Source organism: Protomyctophum bolini (assembly GCF_963924005.1).
Source record: "Protomyctophum bolini genome assembly, chromosome: 6".
In the NCBI taxonomy this organism is placed as follows: domain Eukaryota; kingdom Metazoa; phylum Chordata; class Actinopteri; order Myctophiformes; family Myctophidae; genus Protomyctophum; species Protomyctophum bolini.
The window spans coordinates 21,418,562-21,433,059 of NC_137867.1; the positions used below are offsets into that span (position 1 = coordinate 21,418,562).

General features: G+C 42.8%; 1 protein-coding gene across 2 annotated transcripts in view; it reads left to right on the forward strand.

The window, feature by feature from the left end:
- Window positions 1-14,498, forward strand: part of LOC308317470 (transducin-like enhancer protein 1) — a 37,189-nt gene that overhangs the window by 175 nt on the left and 22,516 nt on the right. The window contains exons 1-6 of one of the 2 annotated variants that reach the window (XM_080766491.1): window positions 1-697; window positions 1,104-1,204; window positions 4,515-4,578; window positions 6,485-6,529; window positions 11,477-11,539; window positions 11,963-12,064. The exon at window positions 1-697 is cut by the window's left edge and continues 175 nt beyond it. In XM_080766491.1, the coding sequence (XP_080622617.1) occupies window positions 674-697; window positions 1,104-1,204; window positions 4,515-4,578; window positions 6,485-6,529; window positions 11,477-11,539; window positions 11,963-12,064 (399 nt within the window). In that variant the 5' untranslated portion in view covers window positions 1-673. The remainder of the gene's footprint in view (window positions 698-1,103; window positions 1,205-4,514; window positions 4,579-6,484; window positions 6,530-11,476; window positions 11,540-11,962; window positions 12,065-14,498) is intronic. The other variant, XM_080766492.1, reaches the window with a different exon arrangement.

Consider the following 14,498-nt stretch of genomic DNA (forward strand, 5'->3'; position numbering starts at 1 on the left):
CCAAGCTACCGCGGCGAGTCAAGTGGGAACTCTTCACTGCAATTAACTTGTGTGGATTTGTTTCTAGTGCTCCGACTCTGTGCAGACCGCTCTGCGGCTGTCGTATGTCTACGCTTGGTCTGCCAACTTGATTCTTTTCCTGGTTTGTTTGTTTTGTCGTCTCTCCGTTCGGAATATATCGGATTCTTCCCTCCCTTTTTTTCCTCCAACACAGCAACAAAAAAAACACCACCACACGCGGAGTGAAAATAGATCCAGGGAAGTGACTCCGGGTCTACATCCTCACCTGGTGTATGCGCCCCCCTCCTCCAGCTAATGACCCGTTTCCCGTGTTTTTCTGGCTGATTTACAGTCGTATATGCTCGGCGGAGCGAAGAGGACAAGAAGAGCAAGTGAAACACGCACACACACACACACACACACACACACACACACACACACACACACACGGGGGAGAGAGAGAGAGGGAAGCGCAGATTCACATAAATCCGGTTCCTTCGTTCGGTTTGTTTTATGTGGAAGTAACGGCAAAACCACAGTGGTATCATAACAAGGACCACATCGCGATGGATGGATTTGTCTTCATGGTCTACTTATAAAGAACACCCCCAACCCCCCCGGTCCTTAGTTTGGGTTCTTTGCAGGAAACGGGCGCATCCTCTCGGAGATAACGATGTTTCCCCAGGGGCGACACCCGGTAAGAGAGACATTTGTCATCTTCTTCAATCTTTTGCTCTGGCCGAACTGTAGCCGACTTAACCTGATCTGATCTGTCGGGGATGTTTGTGTCTCACAGCGTTCGCGCTTTCCAAGAGTTTTTGATGGATAGCTTCTTGTTTTTAGTTTTGACAACCTGCCAGACCTGTCCCTAATTACATGCTCTCTTGATAACTGCGACGCCCAAGTACACTTGGCAGCGTTGTGGAGTGGTGACTGACGATGTTATACTTGAATGATGCCTCATAATTTTTAAGTTGTTGACATATGAGATCCCGGAGAGGAGTAGAGACTCGATGGAAGTGACTTTTGTGTGTGTGTGTGTGTGTGTGTGTGTGTGTGTGTGTGTGTGTGTGTGTGTGTGTGTGTGTGTCTGTGTGTCTCAGGCGCCCCACCAGGCTCAGGGCCAACCCTTCAAATTCACCATCCCAGAGTCACTGGACCGGATCAAGGAGGAGTTCCAGTTTCTTCAGGCACAGTACCACAGGTGGATACAGTACACAATGCAACCAACACTCTCCTGTCCTTGTGGGGAAGAATGTCATTGACGAAGCCCCCCCCCAGACCATAATGCTCACGGCACCCATAATAACTGCCAAAACCCCAAACCTAACCTCTGAATAAGGCAACAGGCACTCACACATCAGACGAGACATGAGCGTTGACGCTGACACTGCGGTAGGTCGTAAGTCGTGGTGATGGCTCATGGGTTAGAGCCAGAGGGTGGTGTGTTGCCTGAGGGTTTCATAAATCATTCTTTATTTTGCCCAGTTTAGTCTGTGTTCGTGCCTTGGTGTTCAGAGAGAATTGTGCACAGATGCATGCAGGAGAGAATGCATTCAATTGCTTGTTTTCTTTTGTGGATTTGTGGGTGACAACCGGTGAAAGCTCACCTAATGACAGAAGCGGAGAACTCAGGTTTTGTTTCTGTTCCACACCCAACCTCAAACACACACACGCACAAACACACACACACACACACACACACACACACACACACACACACACACACACACACACCCACACACAGGTTTTTCGCCTGGTTTTGGGAAGCGGTATGAGGTGGATACCTCATGCTCAGCGGGGTTAAACTAAACAAACGCTGTGCAACCAACACTGTTATCCCAGGCTGACAGCAGTCGGTTATCATAACTATGCAGGAAGCGCAATACCTGTTTAACTTTTAATACTCTCGACTCTCATGAACCACTCTGTTGATGTTAACCCTTGTTAAGGGCATGCCTCTATTTGTGTTTGCTTGTTGGCAAGGTTGCTTCAACAAGAGGATGTTTTGAGAAGGATAACAGAATGGAATGCTTCCTTTTGTTGAACACCGTTCTTGTTTTGTTTTTTGTTTTTTTCATGCGCTGCCAGTGATAATTATCTGTTTTAGGGAACATAATGTTAGAAACAACATTATTTCCCTCTTTCCATGCAGCCTAAAAGTAGTCATTTCTCTTGGACTTAATTGGATTGTATATGGACACTAACCTGTTACAAATGAAGGCTTTGCTTCAAAGTAATAATTGTAATTTTTCAATTGTCTGATTTATGTGGAATAAAAAACGCTCAAATAGTTTTTTTCTGTGACAACCATGGGGGTTCTTCTCATTTTAATTGATTGTATGTTTCTACTAGTCTAGTAGAAACTAGTAACTAGACTATAATAAATATAATATGGATTGGTGGGTTAGATGTTTCTATGACCCGATGGAGGGCTCGTCTGAGGACGACGTAGAGAGATTACATGATTGTGAGTGATTGATAGTGCTGCACTGCTGATGGGTGTGGGTGGGTCCTCTAGGGTGAGACCGTTGACTCAATTTGGGAACTGTACTGGAAAGCTTAAGGAAAAGGAAACCATCAGGATTTCAACATGACTTCTGTGTATTTGTTGTTTGGCTATATAACACTGCCTGTGACATTTAACTCATGGTGTCATGGGGCTAGTGGGCTACAGTTGTCAGTCGGTGACAAATGTGAAACCTACAACTTACTTACGTTTTATCTGTGCTTTAGATTTTATTTGTTATTCTCATTGGCTATGACATTGTTCTCGTTAGCTGTATTTATGTAAAAATAGTGACCAGAAAAGAAAAAACAGGCGGCCAATTGGCATTGGCAATTCTCCACGTCACATGCACGTATAATACATGCAAGCATTTGCTCTGACTTGTAGCGTGCAGCTTGCTTTCCCTCTCCAATAGACCTGTTAATTGAGTTGCAAAGTTACAGTGGAAGAGAGGAGAAAGAGGATTGCTGAAAAGAGATTAATTTAAGTGTGTAATGCTGAAGAGTAATGATGTTGACTTTGTTCATTTGTGTAAATGAAGAGGATAGGTGTGTTTTGTTATCCTTTGCCGTTATATAACATTAAGATTGACATTGGGTTTATTCTGAATTATTATTATCTAACTATCAGATTCTTATATACTAAGCTGTCGCAGTGCTCCGTCTGTTTGGGCTATCGACAGACCTAACGCATAGCTCCACCCATTCAGCGCTAAATTAGTACCTACTTCATAGAAGTGGGGTACAGCCTGGTGTGGGTCCGTTTGGAGAGGGTGAAAAAGCAGGGCCATGCTGTCCTGTACCATACCGTGTGGTGTGGATGATGTGGAGAAAAGCCACAAGGTTGTGCCATCCCGGTTAAATGCCCGAAATGCATCAGATTAGTTCATCGCTATCGTTATCAGACAACATCCTACTATAAATTAGGGATGTCCCAATTTCCAGTGTCGTGATCTCATGTTGTGTTTATAGCTATCTAGCTACAGTATATATCTCGTGTTGTGTTTATAGCTGACTCCTCACATGTGCACAACTCCAAAGCAAACTCCACATGCTCCAACATTTTATTTACCTGCCATAGTGTCAACCCCTTACCCCTGTGTCGGATCGGTGGTTAGACTGACATATTCACCGATACCGATATGACAAATAAGGGCCGATCCGATACTTTTCCTGATACCGATACAGTATCAGGACATCTCTACTATAAATGCGTGAAATCCCTGTCCATCTGTGTGTAGTAACTGTACGAGAACAGTCCGCCCAACCGACTTCAACCTCTCGCTGAGGACTGCCAGAATTTCCGCCAATCCGGCCGATATGCCCATATATGACCCAGTTGTCCAGAACCGTGCCAATCTGACTGATAGGCCCATATTTAGGGGACTGACCTACTTCAAACTCGCTGTGCGTACCTCCAGCAAGGACACAAAGGGGTAATGCACCGAATGGGATGACAACCTTTGATGCATGTCTCTCCCCTTCTATCTCTCCCTCTTTCTTGTCCGTGACACAAAAGCCAAAAAAATAAACCTTACTACCTTCATGATGCAAGTTGAAAATGAATGCCCCACCCAGTTATTATGTCTGTGTTCTTTTAAGTTCATATATGGAGTTATTTGTCAGGCATGCCCAAATAAGGAGTATATGCAGATGTCAGAACATCATTGTGATGTCAGAACAGGCCAGCTCCATATATGGAGATGTCCAGAGCCTGGGCAGGGGCCCTGTCCAGAGCCCAGGCAGAGGCCTTTGTGTTGGTTCTAGACAACCGGCGATCCCACAACCTCGATACGGGGCACTGCACTCCCTGTGGTGGTGTGGAACGCATCTGTCAAATTTGAATACAGACGTACATACACACAGAGACGTGTCACGTGGTGCATTGATATTATGATATGATAAACGTCAACGGTGAACTCAAATGCTCATCATCAGCTCATCATGTCAAGTGTTTCGGTGGAAGTACATTTTATATTGTTTTCTTTTCTTTCCTTTTTTTTCAGTCTGAAGCTGGAATGTGAGAAGTTGGCCAGTGAGAAGACGGAGATGCAGAGGCACTATGTCATGGTGAGACACCGTGGTAGTCTGCTGAAACAACCCATTCAATCTGTTGAATAGACAATAGACATATAATAACTAGTGGTGCACCATATAATCGGTGGCATATCGAAATCGGCCATAAAAATGCCATATCGGATCGGTCTCAAAATGTTTGATTATGAACAGATTATTTTCACAAATATTGATGACGCAATAATGTATTTCTAATGTTTGAAGGCAGTATAATCCGTATAATATCGGAACCGGTCAGAATCTGTATCGGCAGATATGACCATGCAAATAATCGGAGATCGGATATCGGTCATAATTACATAATTGTGCACCACTAATAATAACAGTGGCGGAATAGGTGCTTACATTTTTCGCAATTCAAAATTTACTTGAGTAAAAGTACTAAGGTGATGTATCAAAATTAATTTAACTCTTTATGCAAAATGTCTCATTTCAAGTTTTAAAACTGATTTACAAGCTCGATTTACATGTACATCGGCTATTTTTGAATGGCCAAAATGTAGGGCCGAAGTGGGTAATGTATGTTTTGTAATAATAATCCTAATCTACAAAGTAACTAGTAAGTAGAGTAGTAACTAAAGCTGTCAAATAAATGTAGTGGAGTAAAAGTACAATATTAGGATCTGAGATGTAGTGGAGTAGAAGTGAAAGTATTGGAAATACTCAAGTAAAGTACAAACACCTCAAAACTGAAACTTAAGTACAATACTTAAGTAAATGTACTTAGTTACTTTCCACCACTGCGTAATAAACATACGCATCTGTGCGTCGATGTGCTGTTCATTGAATTTCTGCGTTTACCCAAACCAACATTTTCAGCCGCATAATACACTATTAGTAAGAGAAATCTGGGAACTAAATTGTTACCAAGAAATGTGTTTCTAAATGTGTCTAATAACATGTACTAAAAGTTTGAAGTTCAACTCCTGTGGGAAATTGAGTTATTAGCATAATATGTGACCATACCCATAACATCCTATATAAGGCTAAAAAGTCAAAATTTCATCATTCTTTAAGTAGCATGTGACATGAAACTAGGGGTTTTTCATGATTCTGAATCCATTCCAAGCATTAGTTTTGCACAAAAAACACCCCTTGGGCTAAATTAGGCCATATCCAGTTCCCAGATTGGTCAAATACCTGATAAAATGCCCTTACTATATGTGAAGGTGTTGTTTAAAGCCATAGATCATAATACACTATGTGAAGGTGTTGTTTAAAGCCATAGATCATAATACACTATGTGAAGGTGTTGTTTAAAGCCATAGATCATAATACACTATGTGAAGGTGTTGTTTAAAGCCATAGATCATAATACACTATGTGAAGGTGTTGTTTAAAGCCATAGATCATAATACACTATGTGAAGGTGTTGTTTAAAGCCATAGATCATAATACACTATGTGAAGGTGTGAACATCCTTCATTCCAGGTGCTATATTATATTATATTATATTATATTATATTATATTATAACAAACCGTGAAACCTGGATCCTTAATTACTGAATCATTATCATGGCAAACTATCATTGTGTCTGCCATACCAGAAAAATGAAGTCATTTTATTTTATAATTGCATTCATCTTTTTAAAAAGGTTAAAATCTATTCTGGCTTAATCAACATTATAGCAGGGTGGTCCACTGGTCGTCCACTGGTCGTACTTGCACAATTCTCGCATCTACTGTACGTTGCCTCAAAATACCGTCTGTGCATCGCGGCAGCAAGATACTCAACACCTGACAAGTTATGGAACACAGCATGGTGATTAATGCAGACAAAAACTTTAAAACCTTTAACTTGTGAACCGTAAATAGTTTTTGCAGCATAGAAATGTTTTCTATGGCTTTAAATATATTACATGCCCTTGCTCTAACCATCTGACTCTTTGCTCCCCCCAGTACTATGAGATGTCTTATGGCCTCAACATTGAAATGCATAAGCAGGTATGTCCATTTATGTACTTGTCCATTTATGTCTCTGCTTGCTTACCTGTCTGTCCGTCTGCATGCATCCTCTGTTTGCCTTTCTTATTGGCAAGGTTTTGATGTACTTGTGTGGGTGTTCAGTTTTATTTTGCGCATGCGCGCATGTGTGTGTGTGTATATCTGGCCATTTGTGCATATGTTTGTGTGTTTATCTGTGATCGATGGAGCTCTGTCTCCATTTCCCTGGTTAGGGCCGGCCGGCTGAGCCCAGAGGCAGGATGAATGGCTCTGTAGATTGATTGGTGCTGTCTGGGGGAGCGGCCTGCTTTATTACATTAGAGGGGCAGGGCCGGGGAGGGCAGAGGAATCGATCACGGTGAGGCCCTTTATCGAGGAAACACAGAGGAAGAAAGACAGTAGAGCTCCTCTTTACAACGAAGGAGACGCACACTTGCAGCCAAGGACATTTAAACATAACAAAGGCAGCACTAAGCAAATATGTTCACACCTGTGTGTGTGTGTGTGTGTGTGTGTGTGTGTGTGTGAATGCAGATACACAAAAAAGTATACTGTACTTGCATAGCAAGAATATAAATGTACTTACAGATAGGTAGGCAAGTGCTCACGTGAGCCCCCCCAACAACACACATACACACAAACAGATAGACGTTTCCCCACAGGAGTGGTGCAGGGCTCAGAGCGTTTACCAGTAATTACCACAGATATCGACCCGTCAGACCAGAGGAAATTGGAGGTGGATTGGCCTGGCTGCTTTGAGGAGTGGATCTCTGGCTCTCTCTCTCTCTCTCTCTACCCTCTACTGTAGTCCCGCCACACTTTCACTCTCTCCGGTTATCTACTTTCCTTTCTCCCTCCCTCGCTCTCATTTTACAATGTGCTCCTCGCTTCCCCTCTCTCACACCCTGCCCCTTTTCTCTATTGCTTGTCTTTCATTTTATATCTGTGTGAAACTACTGTTCTGTCATTGTGAGAAGGTGCATCTCTGCCCATTGTCCGCACGCACGCATGCACGTGCACACAACACAACACACAGAGCAAAGCTCCAGGGGAGGTCATTAGCTTGGGGCTGCAGTTGTCAGAGCAACAAGCTCCTGGGGGGGGGGGGGGGGGGGGGGTGTACAAACTAACTACCCACCTCCTGCTGAGAAGCAAGGAGGGAGGGGGAGAGACTTGTGTGTGTGCACGAGGGAGAAATTCATAATCCTGCAATTATGTGTAATGTGAGGCCTATTCTAACTCAGCACATTGTGTGTGCGCATATGCATTTCTCCCTCTGCTGTGTTTTTAATGGTGTGTTAGGGAAAATGAGGGCTATTGGACTCTTCTTAAACATGTCTACCTCAATATCATGAGGACTCTTCTGAAATGTGGTCCTCAACCAACCGTTAAATTTGATGCACAGAGGCATAGAAAATCGTAACTTTTGATTGTACTTCTTGGGAGAGAGACCCTGTGTAATCAGATTTTCACCTGTGGAAAGGATCAGATCTGCACAAAGGGCACAAAATCTGCTCCTAATTCCTATTACCTTTATTAACCTGAGTGCCACTAGATAAGCCTTGTTAGCGTGCATAGATTTAACATTGGCTAACATCATTATCATGTCCTTGTTAGTTCTTGCTAAGCATAGTTTTGTTTACTCTCTGAGCTTTCTAGTTTTTTTTTGTTGCGGTCAGACTGAGATTTCCTTCTTGGATCATAGCTTTAGGGATTTGTAGCCTTAACATGTTTATGTATTTCTAGTTAGCCTTGCTAGCATAGATCGGTGAGCTCGGCACGGCATAATATGTATATAGCGTATAACGGTAGAACACACCAATGTGACTAGTGCACCCTAGTCTAGTAGACTAGTGTGTGTACTTTTCTTTTGTCCTACCAGGGAAACACCCCCCTGCCAGGTGAGAAGAAGCGACCTGCTCACTCCTCAGGCTCTGTGTGGGATACGAGTATATCTATTCTACGTCCGAGCATAGACATGGTAACGCCCCGCCTGCCTCTGATTGGCCTACCGACACTGCCCGTCTTGCCTGTCCTCCGAGATGGTGGGAAGGTGGGAAAAAGTACAAGAGAATGGTAACACGCGACAGTAACTTGTAACTTTAATTTTTGTAGAAGAGGCAAACTAATATTGTTTGAGCCATTTGCTTTGATTGAATAATTGATTGAACACATATGTACTATGATTTGATTTGGCTGTGTTCTAAATTACAGCGTTAGTGTTTATCGTTTATTAATCTAATTATAGTAAACTAATACTATTATACTAAAATATAAAGATCAAGGTATTAAAGGGGTAGTGAAATCAAAAATATAAATGTCACACTTTTAGACCATATCCGTGGTCATCATATGGGCATACCCAACAATGGATGCCAAAAAAATGGCAAATTCTAATTTTTGTGTATTTTTATATCAAAAGTTCATAAAATCGAATTTTTATTACTTCCTGAAAACGAAAACGTACTGCGTGATGACGTGTAGAGATACACATCGATAAAAGCCAATAAAAATGAAGCTCACCCGTTTAATTCCCCATATCTGCGCATCCGTCCGTCACAGCTGCTACTGATTATTTTATTCCCATTCAAGATAACATCCAGACAGTGTATTACTCGGTTTCAACTTAATCATTACGCTAAAATATGTATCTGAAAACATTATAGGGTAGAAATAAGCCACATATCAGTAAACTGATACAGCTGGCCGACTATCTGACTTGTAAACAAACACACTCCATGTGTACTGTGTGTACCGTCCCTAGCTACCGTCCCATCGCCTGAAGGGATGCGACGCTCTGATTGTTTCAGAAACTTCAGAACGGTGTTTCACTACGCCTTTAATCTAATTATAGTAAACTAATACTGTTATACTAAAAAAAGATAAAGATCAAGGGAAAAGAGACCTTTTTACAGTACAATAATGTTTCAAGCACACGTGTATACAAATAAACAGGCCAATGGAATACACAATTTTAGTTTGCTTCTTCTACAAAAATTGGCCGCGCGTGCCAAGCTGTCATTCTGGTTCCCACCACGAAGTAACCTCGCTGCAGACTATCCAGCATGTATCTTCCACCTCGGAGAAAACTCTGGTAAGGCCGGCAGTGTCTGTAGGCCAATCAGAGGCAGGCAGGGCGTTACCATCAGTGAACGAGGTGATAGCCCAGAGAGAAAGGACTTATCGGACAGTAAAAACAGAGATGTGTCGGGGTCCGCAGTGATAGCTGATCACTGCGGCGAGTGATGTAATGTTGTAGTCTTCTAAGTTCTAACCTTTAGAAAACTCCACTGCGGTGATAAGCTATCGCCTCAAACTGGAGTATGAATAGGCCTTTACAAACAACAACAAACGATAGAAGTCGGGGAAGTTATATCTATATTGTTGATATTAACGTAACATTTTGGTTAATTGTTCAAATTTGGTAAAATAATAGAGTTGTCATAGCGTGTTGAATCCAGCTGAATATAATGATAAACAACTACTACATCTCTGGGATTATACATATTACATTCACACGTAAATGACCATGCAGCACCACCAACAGTGGGCTTCGTTTATGTAAGAAAGACGTTTTATTTAATAATAATGTGAGCTTTCGGTCATTTCGGGTTCTTGAGCTTTGTATGAGTACGGTCCTCATATTCATTATAATAGCCAGGTCTGTTCGGCCCCGGTTCCGACATCTCTCTGTGTTTTTCTGTGTTTTTCTTGGACCTCTGAAGACCTCTAATCTAGTAAAACAAAGCAGAAGGTGGTTGAAGAATGATTGACGCATAATTGACCATGATGAGTGCAATGTGTGCTGCACCTGCAGACATTCCTATCACAGCTTGTAACTCTTCTCTCTTTAGGTATTCTCTTTGATTCTGGATCAAATAAAATAAAAACTTATATTGTTTTGGTTCCACTTAGGTGTATTCTGGCCTGGGTAAAGTGGTGCCTTTATCAATGTCCTCTTGGAGTATTGTGTGCAAAGTAGTTTCTATATTTACACGGGCAAAGTAATTTATTTAGGTCACTCAAGGTGTATTCTGGTCAAAGTCATTTGTATTTATGGCTCTTCGGGTGTACCAGTTTCTTAATTTAGTTCTGTCTGGGTTTGGCTAAAATAGTCCCTTAATTGGCTCATCAACATCAAGTATATAATTGGATGAACTGTGCCTGGGTAATATTGTGTGTGCTTTTAGTTCAGCTGATGGAGCTTAGTGTGCATCTGTGTGTGCAACTGTCTGTGCGTGCACGCACAAATCGAGAGGTCCTGTGAAAGGCGTTTATTTAGCTGGTTCTTTAAGGTGTGTGTGTGTGTGTGTGTGTGTGTGTTTGTGTGTGTGTGTGTGTGTGAGATGAGCCATTACTACATTTCAAGGCTCCTCCAATTCCCTCTTCGCCCTGACCCTACTCGTATCAATTTGATTGGACGATATGTAATATGAGCATCCTTATCTGATTTGATGCCACCGTGGGGATATCTGGTTTCGGCCAATTGTAGCCACCTCCGGGGCTTGGGGGGGGCAGGCGGATGTGTTGGCATGGATACTAGATGGGGGAGCAAATGAAATTAGGGACTGATGAGATTATGGCAAAGCGCTGATGGGAAGAGCACCGAGTGCAGGTCCAGAGAACCGAGAGGACGGGGAGAGAAAAAAGCGGAATAATTGAGAGAGAGAAACTTGATCTCATGCTGATAGCTACGCTAGAGAATCTCTTGTCATATTGTGTGTGTGTTTGTGTGAGAGGATGGGAGGTGCATTAGTTGTACTCACTCTTCGCAGTCACAGTATGTGTATGCGCTAATTAATGTCAGCTTGTTGTGGTGGTAGCAGTTTGAAGTGTATGTACGTGTGCATGAATGTAACACCTGATTGATGATACTAAACAGCTGTCCTATCTAAATGACTATAATTATGGTATTAAAACTTACACCGCCCCTCTCTCCCTTCCCAGACCGAAATTGCCAAGAGATTGAACACCATCTGTGCACAAGTCATACCCTTCCTCTCTCAGGAGGTAAGTGTTTGTACAGTATTTTGGGTGAGCCTGTGTGTGTACACTATAAGTGTGTTTGTACAGTATTTTGGGTGGGCCTGTGTGTGTACACTATAAGTGTGTTTGTACAGTATTTTGGGTGGGCCTGTGTGTGTACACTATAAGTGTGTTTGTACAGTATTTTGTGTGGGCCTGTGTGTGTACAGTATTTTTTGTGGGCCTGTGTGTGTACACTATGTGTTTTTGGGCTGCAGACAAGAAGGGAAGAGAGACAGTTCTAACGTTGATAAATTAAACAATTCTTTTAAAGGTGCCCTTCACATTGCTGCTACTTATTTAAGTTTAAAACAACAAAGCATATAATCAAACTAATGCATTATTGGCAATTTGGCATGTAACTTACTGTGTGCGTGCGCGCACGGTTTGTTTGTTTGTTTGTTGCAGCACCAACAGCAGGTAGTCCAGGCTGTTGAACGGGCCAAACAGGTGACCATGGCTGAGCTAAATGCTGTCATCGGGGTACGTGGACTACCAGGCCTACCTACAGTGTGTATTCTACTTTTTATTCTTTGTCTGTTATGTATGTATATATATACTGTATATGTGTGTGCATTGTTGTCCTCTGCTTTTTTTTTGATCATTAATACCCATGTCCAAATATTCTTCTCTTGTATAGAAAGACGAGGATATTCTTCAAGTATTATGTAAGGAGGAGATCCTTTTGAAGTGTTAGTACTCCGAGACAGCGATAGAATCAGGGTTGAGATACAAAACGCTGCCAGCAGCACCTCCTGTCATGCTTAACGTTATGCTTTTAAGTGCTTTTATTATTTCAATCTGCCAGTATCATTTGCCAATCTTGCAATTTTGTTTGCTCTTTTAACCTAAACTCTATCTTTCCAAACGCCTACATTCTGCCCGACCTTAACTTTAACCTAACATTATTGGGTGAACCGTCAATAGATATAGTGTAGAGGGAAAGTCAACTAAGTCTATTTGCTTTAAAATAGTTAAATGAATGGATTATGAAGTTATTTCCTATTGTTGGTTAGCTGGGAGTGTAGCTGAGCCACCGTCAAGACAAGAGGTAGATCACCACAGCCCAATTGCCAGTACCCGCTACTACTCTCCCGGTTTCCAGTCCTGCTGTTTTACTGCTGTGAACCACAGACTGCTATGGCTGCTAAGAAATAAAATACAATCTTCAATTCAATACTGCTTCCAAACATTCTGCCTCCGGATCACCTCAGGTCTGTCCACATACTACAGTACCGTGACTCTGTGACCTAAATGGACTGCTCATGTTACTATAAGTAAGTCCTGGGCCAGTTCTTTTGACATACTTTGATCCCGTGTCTCACCATTCATCCAACATGGCTAGGGCATCAGCAATCACACACACACACACACACACACACACACACACACACACACACACACACACACACACACACACACACTTAAATCATTGAGTTTGTTATCATGGATCTTGTCCAGCAGCAGCTCTTTTCCCTGATGTTCTGTCTACAACCGCCAGACTATCAATCCATGTTGTTCTCTGCTCTCTGCCACCACACAACTATCAGGTGTAGAGAACCATAGTGAAAGTCAGCAAGAAAGTTTCCCTCCCTCAAAACAAACCCCAAAAAGAAGATGATTATCGTCCGCTCTTCAGTGGCTTTGCTCCACTGGTTGAGGAGATCGACGACCCAGATTAGCCACTTTCTCATACTCTGGAAGCATGATCTCTGACAAATCGGTCTGAAACTTTGAGTTTGAACCCACACTCACAGTAGGTCAAAGGAGACCCTCCACCCCAAATCTTTCAAATTGGTCTCATGGTTGTGCTACAGGAGGCTGCTTCCCGTTTTGGCTGATAGCTCTTGAACCGCAGCGTGGAGATCTACTTTCTGATAGCTCTTGAACCGCAGCGTGGAGATCTACTTTCTGATAGCTCTTGAACCGCAGCGTGGAGATCTACTTTCTGATAGCTCTTGAACCGCAGCGTGGAGATCTACTTTCTGATAGCTCTTGAACCACAGCGTGGAGATCTACTTTCTGATAGCTCTTGAACCACAGCGTGGAGATCTACTTTCTGATATGAGTGATGAGGGATACTCTGCTCGTCATGTTTCAGGGCTGACTACTTGTGTAGTGTGAACTAGATACCATATTCTCAATCTCAACTCAGCAATCCACTCCAAAGCGAGCGATGACCCAGTCAACTTTGCAAGGCCTATTGTGTTCACTGGAGCACCTGGTGAATTGAAATCAAACTTGTACTAAAAGGTAGTCAGCAAACCTTTTCGTCGTCGACTAAATTAACTCTGGTGGAGCCAAGTGGCACCAGTACGCCCACTAGTTTTCCTGACTGCGCTGCTGTTGGCTGTAGGCTGTAGCAGAGTAGGGCATTTGAGGAGCCTGGCTTTTCAACCATTGTAATCAAAGTAATTGCACAGCATTGCACCGTAACCCAATTTCACTACAGCATGTCCACATGGGGCTCCCCTGCTTGGTCATGGTATTGTGGGAGTGGTGAGATTTTGGAGGTCCCAAATACAAATGCAGAAGCAACTTGAGCAAGGATGATTTACACCGGGCCAGATTTTCTCTTGCACCTTTTGAATTACTGCGAGCTGACAGGGCGTGCACATTTCACTACAATATTTACTAAACCGTGTTTAAGAGAGATTTGGCATGGCAAGGATGAAAAGAGGGAAAACTACTTTGCTAGCAACTGCAGTTTAACTATATGCAGAGGGTTAGGGTTAGGCCAGGGTGTGAAGTCAGAGAGAAAGGAGGAGACTTGACTGGTGGGGAGGAGGGGTTGTAGAGTTAGAGTTCAAGGGAACTAAATTGTCAAAATGGATCAGCTTGGCAAATGACATGGGTTCTGGCAGTGCGAGTTAGGTTAGTGAGAGCTGGGCTTGGTTGGTTCGCGGGCTGGCTGGCTGGCTGGCTGGCTGGCTGGCGTGGACTG